This window comes from Bison bison, unplaced genomic scaffold (assembly GCF_000754665.1).
Source record: "Bison bison bison isolate TAMUID 2011002044 unplaced genomic scaffold, Bison_UMD1.0 scf7180017864390, whole genome shotgun sequence".
In the NCBI taxonomy this organism is placed as follows: Eukaryota; Metazoa; Chordata; class Mammalia; order Artiodactyla; family Bovidae; genus Bison; species Bison bison.
Window position 1 is genome coordinate 1,125,755 of NW_011494962.1, and position 7,025 is coordinate 1,132,779.

At 33.8% G+C, this 7,025-nt stretch overlaps 1 protein-coding gene across 2 annotated transcripts in view; it reads right to left on the bottom strand.

Moving 5' to 3' along the window:
• The window catches only part of LOC105002142 (NKG2-D type II integral membrane protein-like), a 19,613-nt gene extending 15,400 nt beyond the window's left edge, over positions 1–4,213 (bottom strand). Inside the window, exon 1 of one of the 2 annotated variants that reach the window (XM_010858658.1) lies at positions 2,733–2,910. In XM_010858658.1, the coding sequence (XP_010856960.1) occupies position 2,733 (1 nt within the window). In that variant the 5' untranslated portion in view covers positions 2,734–2,910. Of the gene's footprint in view, positions 1–2,732; positions 2,911–3,826 lie in introns of those variants that run through there. The other variant, XM_010858659.1, reaches the window with a different exon arrangement.
• Positions 4,214–7,025: the final 2,812 nt, after the last annotated feature.

A 7,025-nucleotide genomic window follows, 5' to 3' on the forward strand; every position in this document is an offset into this window, starting at 1 on the left:
TTTTTTTTTTTTTTTTCTGAAAAGACTTGGATTCCTTTAGCTCAATCTTGATATCTTTCTCTTTAGTATCTATGCAATAGACAAATGTGAGGAAAAGAGTTAAGTGGTCATTGCATCAGATCAAACAGTGAAAAATTATTTCATTCTGATGTATAAGTAAACATTTAGGTATAACATGAGAAGAGTAAAAAAGGGACCAAATGAGAGACTAAATCTCTCTCCCAACATTGCAATCCTTATTTAGAAGAATGATTTTCTTTTCCTTTAATATGATTATACATTTCATTTCCTCTTTTAATCATTTTTTGAAAGGAGTAAAGTATATATATATTTGCTTCTCAATAGTTTTTTTTTTCTCTCAATAGTTTTTATGTAATGAATAATGTTAATCATGTGTAGACTATGATTAAAGACATTAACAAAGAACTTATTATTTAAATTTAATATTAAAGCTTTTTAATCTCAAATCAAGTTGACATAAAGGTTGTTGTATCACTGAAATAATCCATTATTCAGAAGCTTCTTAATATAGAAAAAACTCTCTCAGGAACTAGGTAAATCTTACAATTGTAAAATAACAATTTATCTCTCAGTCTGCCTGCGTACCATCTTTTTCCCACTTAATCAAGTCATATTTACCTATCCACATACACACACAAGCAGAAGCAAGCACATGGACCACCTAAATTAATGAGACAATGCCAATGAACCACCAAAAATGAACAAAAGAAATAAAAAGGTAAAATATAAAATTAAAAAAAAAATTATTGTCTTCAAATTCATTAATGAATAAAAAAGCCTAATTGAAAGAATAAAATAACTTTTACCTGTGAAAACACTAGATAACAGATATTCTTGTATTAGCAAATGATTGTGAGTACAAAAATATTTACCAATATTTACAAAACATAAAGTATGCAAGCTTTGAAACAATTCTACTTTTAGCAATTTATCTTACAATTTTTAAACATCCAAAGTTATACAGCATAGATTTTTTTTTCCATTATGCTTTACTAAGAGTTAAGCTGGAAAACAGAAAACAAAAAACAAAGTTATTAGCAGATGTGTTTGTAATAAAGTGAGTTGTGAGATAAGTTAATATTTCACATTGATATATTGATACTCTACTGCTGCTGCTGTTAAGTCGCTTCAGTTGTGTCCGACTCTGTGCGACCCCATAGACAGCAGCCCACCAGGCTCCTCCGTCCCTGGGATTCTCCAGGCAAGAACACTGGAGTGGGTTGCCATTTCCTTCTCCAATGCATGAAAGTGAAAAGTGAAAGTGAAGTCGCTCAGTCGTATCCGACTCTTAGCGCTCTCATGGACTGCAGCCTACCAGGCTCCTCCGTCCATGGGATTTTCCAAGCAAGAGTACTGGAGTCCGGTGCCAATGCCTTCTCCAATTGATACTCTAGTACACCTTTAACTATTTAATGTAACAAATATTGATACATAAAGCAAAGTAATAGATTTGCAGTGATTACTTTTAGGTACAGTTTTGGCAAGTTTGCACTGCTTTTCATTTTACTGAAAATTAAAGAACGTGATAAAAGTAACTTAAAGGTGAAATTTTGAGAATTTTAAAATGTTGAAAATCAAATAATTTTATACATAGGATATTTTCTACATCCATGGCTATTTTAAGAGTAAATTTCAGGAAAAAAATTGGATACAATTTTTTAATTAAAAATTTTTATACTTCCTTAAATTGTTTCCTGAAAACTTTGCTCAATGATAGAAAAATGATATTTAATTGAAGAATATATTGGTATTGTAAGAATGAGCTGTTAAAATATTTGGTGCAATTAAACTACATTTTTGTACCAAAGGAGGAAGAAAATGACTATTGTTATTAAGAAAAAGTAATTAAATAAACATGGTCTAAGAAAAATTTAAAAGTGGTATAATCACTGGAAGGATGGACTATTGGTTCACAGCGAAGCATTACATAGACTTAGATCACTAATTTCACTACAATACTGAAACAAATTTCAGATAAGTCAAAATGTTAAATGTAAGACATGAGACAATAAAGCTAATAAAGGATTAAAAGAAAGTATAAGTAAATAGTTACAACTTTTCTAATCTCACACAGACTAGGAAAATAATTAAATTGAATTATAGAAATGTCATTTTTATTACTAAAATTTTTTGTCACCAATAATCACACTAAAAGATTTTTATTTCACCACTAACCAAAGAAATATGAACTAACATACTAATGATACACATTTTCACCAATAAAATCACTAAATTTAAGTCAAATGCAGTCACATAGAGTTGCACAATGTGCAAGAAAACACATTTATTTACACAGACTTCAGGTTAATCTAAATCTTTCCCTTTGGAAATTAATTTGTTGTTATGTACCAAACCAAATAATGAAAACATCTACTGATCCAATAATTCAAAATAATGAGAAAATTATAGCTTTTTAAATAAATTTACTGGAGGAAAGAGCCTAGGTAGTTGGAAAAAAATGAAAAAAAGAAAAAAAAAACAGGAAAATTTCAAGACAAAGAAACAAAAAAATTAATAAATTAAAGAGATACCTGGATTCATACTCCATGCCATTGTTTATGAAATAAGCATGCAACATAATTTTACAAAAGCTATTTTTTCCTAAACTATCATTTAATACATTCTGAGTTACTAGTTCAAATTAATGCTAATCATTACATACATTTTTAACTTCTTAAGAGAAGGAAATAAATGGAAGCACTCATACTCACTGACTTGAAGATAAATTTGTAGGAAAATCAGAGACTTAAAATAATGTAAAATTGTTGTAGGTTGGAATTAGTTATGAGGTAGATAATCTGGTATAAGAACCTCTAGAGAAGACTCTAGGTTAAAAAGCACTCTGATACTGACATAAACTTTTGTTGTTCAAAACATATGTGAAAAACTACACAGGAAGTTTTCACGTAACTGCCAATTTGTAGTTTTAACTCTCCCACAAAATACTGACCAAGAAGTGAAAATGTTGCTTCAATACCTCATGACTTTTGGTACTCTGAAAACTGCATCATAAATTACAGACTTTTTAGTTTAAAAGGTCTGAAAAAATATTAATTTAATGGCAGCTTAATAAGAATATCCCTTTATCAAAGCTGAAGCTTAATGGAAAAGAAAAATGAGCCAAATTACATATTTTATTAGATGTTACACAGAACAAGAGTACCATGGGATATGTAGAAAAGTCTGCAGATGTGTCAGAATAGAAAGTATATTTTAGGCTTTACTGGCTAAATTAAAATATATAATTCTTAGTAGTATTTAGTGGTAGTTGCTATCACCACCCAGAACGAAGTTTACGTTGTGTGTATTATAACATGTAATACAGTGTAGTAGAGTTTGGCATGTTATAATTAATAACTGTGTAATTTGAAAGACTTCCATAGTCACCTAATTGTTGGTTAAAAAGACAACATATTATGATAAATTTCCAAATGTGTCTCTGTTGTTAGTTTGTACCAGATGACTGAGAATCACATACTGATCCCATCTTCCTTAAGTCACCCCCATTTACTTATGACTCTAACATTCCTTTTCCCTCCTCTCGTCATGGTTTATGTGCTCCCAGGCATTATCGATATTGACTTGTAATAATGGATCACAGTCTTCTGATTCATCAATGTCCCTGTGAACCATCCACTTACACCCTGGCCACTCAGTTTTTCTTTCTCCCCATCCCCAAGTGACTTCCCCACTCTGCCTCAGCCAAGCCCTCCCACTGGAACATCTCGGTCCTTGTCGTACCTTTAAGTGTTTCATATCAAAAAATGTCTTATTAAAACTTCCCACCCTCTACAAACACTCTTACCTTTTGAGATTGCTTATCCATCTTTCTCCAACATGAAAATGCTCTGATCTCATTGACATCTCCAGCCCTGTCTCCAACTTGACCTTGTTCCACTCCATCAGTATATTTCTTTCTTCACCTTCTTTCAGGTCAACCTTGATTCTCTTCTGCCAATCACTAGCTTTCTTGAACATATTTTGGTCCCACTTGTTCAATAAAATCATTATCCTATGTTTGAGATAAATTATCTGTTTCTGTCTGTCAACACCTGAGAAGTCAAGTGCTTTTGGAAGAGGTAAGATTTACCACAATACAAATTCTTTGTCACCAGCACCAAATCGCTTTAATGCTGCTAGGCGTCCTATTGCTTTCTTCAGGTCATTATTCTTTCACATTCTCTGCAACTGATTTTATCACATATTCTCCATTCTTAACAAATCTCTCTTCCACACCCTCTCTTTGTTCTCAGAAGATGACCTATATCACAGAAAAAGAAAAGCTAACAGATTACCTCATCTTTCTCTCTATATACGCTTGCATTTTATCTTCTCTCCTGTTCAACAGAGGTGTTTTTCTTCCTCTTCAATAAAGCCAATTTTAACTATATTTGAGTCTATCTACTCCACCACCCAAGAATCACACACTATTTATCACTCCACTTTCTTTTTGAATATTCAATATTTTTTTAATATTATCCTTCACATCAGTTTAAAATTACATGTAATTTTTAACATCGTTAGACCTCAAGCTCAATAAAAATACTATTTTTGCTCTCTATCCCTCTTAGAAAAATTCTCATAGTGCCATTGCATTTCATTACTATTTATTATATTTTATTCTCACTCAAGCCATTGCATTCTGACTCCTTACTAATGACTGCTTGGCATCAGTACACCTTTAGATCATAAGTGATCTCTGCTTCACTAAATGGATCCTTTATTTCTCTTTTAGTTGAACTTTCCATAGAATTCAACACCATTCACCACTCTTTTCTTCTTAACCATTTCTTCTTTAATCTGTATTCTCCTGGTCTCTTCATCCACCGTCCTTGTCTCAATTACTACTTAAATCATGTGTTTACACATGTGCACATGCTGAGAAGATTTCTTCTTTAGGTTTCAGCTCACTTATTCCCTTGCCAGTTAGCGCCTCTCCAAATGCCCCTAATATTAAACACTAGAACTCCACACCTTAAAAATGAAAACAAAGTAAACATATCATCATTCCACAGATGTTCTAAAGGTCACCATTTTTCAACTTGTTGAAAGAGTAAGGAATCTGGAGTCCCCCTACTTATTCTCTGTATATCTATGTCAGTTACAAGATTTAGCCTATTTTAAATAAGAAATTATCCTCAAATTGTCTGCCTCTGCTATGGCCTTGCCTTTGAAAGCTTCATACACTTCTGTCTTTTTGCTCTTGTCACATCATTCCGCTTTAATTAAATGAACCATTTTTCCTAACATCACTGGGTCTTCACACATCCTAATATTCTTGCCTAAGTCGTTCTTTGTCCTTTTCTTTACCTAATTAACTGAAATAATTCAGATTGTAAAATACCTGTTTCAATCTATACTCCTTTAGAGCTCTTCAGGGAACTCTGACACTAGGTCAGTTACGTCTATAATATTTCTCATAGCTTGATAGTTTACATTTTTGAGGCAATAATCAACACTGAAACTTATAATAATTTCTATAGTTATTTGACTGATATATATTTTCTCCAACAATTCTAATTTCCAAAGGGATATGTCCATTATTATTTATCATTTTAGGCCTTGACATATAGTAGACACCCAGACATGTTACTTAAACGGGTGAATCAGAAAATAAATTATAGAATACTCAACAAATTGTGCTTGAACAACTAGATATACTTTTGGCAAAATTAAACTTAGCTCCCTATATCAGGCAAATGAAGTGCTAAACATAGGTAATATGTATAAGGGAATAAAGGGCTTCCCAGGTGTCACTAATGGTAAAGAACCTGCCAGTCAATGCAGAAGACCTTAGAGATGTGGGCTTGATCCCTGGGTCTGTAAAATCCCCTGGAGGAGGAAATAGTAACCCACTCCAGTATTCTTGCCTACAAAATCCCATGGACAGAAGAGCTTGGCAGCTACAGTCCATAGGGTCTCAAAGAGTCAGACATGACTGAAAGAATTAGCATGCACACACATAAGGGAATAAAACACATAAAACATATTTTTAATCTGAGAAAGGTCAAGAAAAAATAAACTGAAGACAAATTTTTTTAGATAATGTATTTGCCTGAATAAAAGGAAAAACAAAATATTTTAAATATGTAACATTTTATTAAAATATGAAAAATAACCTATGTATATGACATTGTTATTGTTGTTGTGTTGCTAAGTCATGTCCGACTCTTTTTGCAACCCCATCGACTGTAGCTCACCAAGATCCCCTATCCATAGGATTTTCAGGCAAGGATACTGCAGTGGGTTGCCATTTCCTCCCATAGGGGATCTTCCTAACTCAGTGATCAAGCCCATGTTTCCTGCATTCATTGCAGGCTAATTCTTTACCTCTCAGTCACCTGGGAAACCCATATTATATAACACATACAAATTTAAATATAGCATGTGGTGAAGTCTGATAAAGATATAATCAGTTTCTTCATAAAATGGCTAATCAAAATTTCTCCCACCACAGCAATACGAGTTCAGTTTTTAAACTATAAATTTCCAATTATGTGGTGGAGGGTGGGGCTTCCCCAGTGAGGCAGTGGTGAAGAATGCCCCTGCCAATGCAAGAGATAAAGAGATCCCTGAGGTGGGAAGATCCCCTGGAGAAGGAAATGGCCACCAGCTCCACTATTCCTGCCTGGAAAATTCCATGAACAGAGGAGCCTGGAGGGCTATAGTCCATGGGATGGCAAACAGTTGGACACAACTGAGCACACAAAACATATACTTGCTATTTTTTATTTCCAGTTTTCAGAAATAGAGCCCGAAAGATATGAAATAGCAATCTAAAATGATGAGCCCTAGCCATGAGGAAAGAAAGCAAGAGCTTGGACTGGGGTGGAGTGAGAAGTGAGAAGGTGGGGTAAGGGGGCAGAGGTGGTGGCAGAGGGAGCGGGAGCCCATAGGAGCCCGAGCCTAAGACTGGGAGCTTGATGGCACCGTTTTCTCCTGTAGCAGAAGCTACACTTACCTCTTCCACTTTTCTTCCTCAGTGGATCAATGGGGGCTGAGTC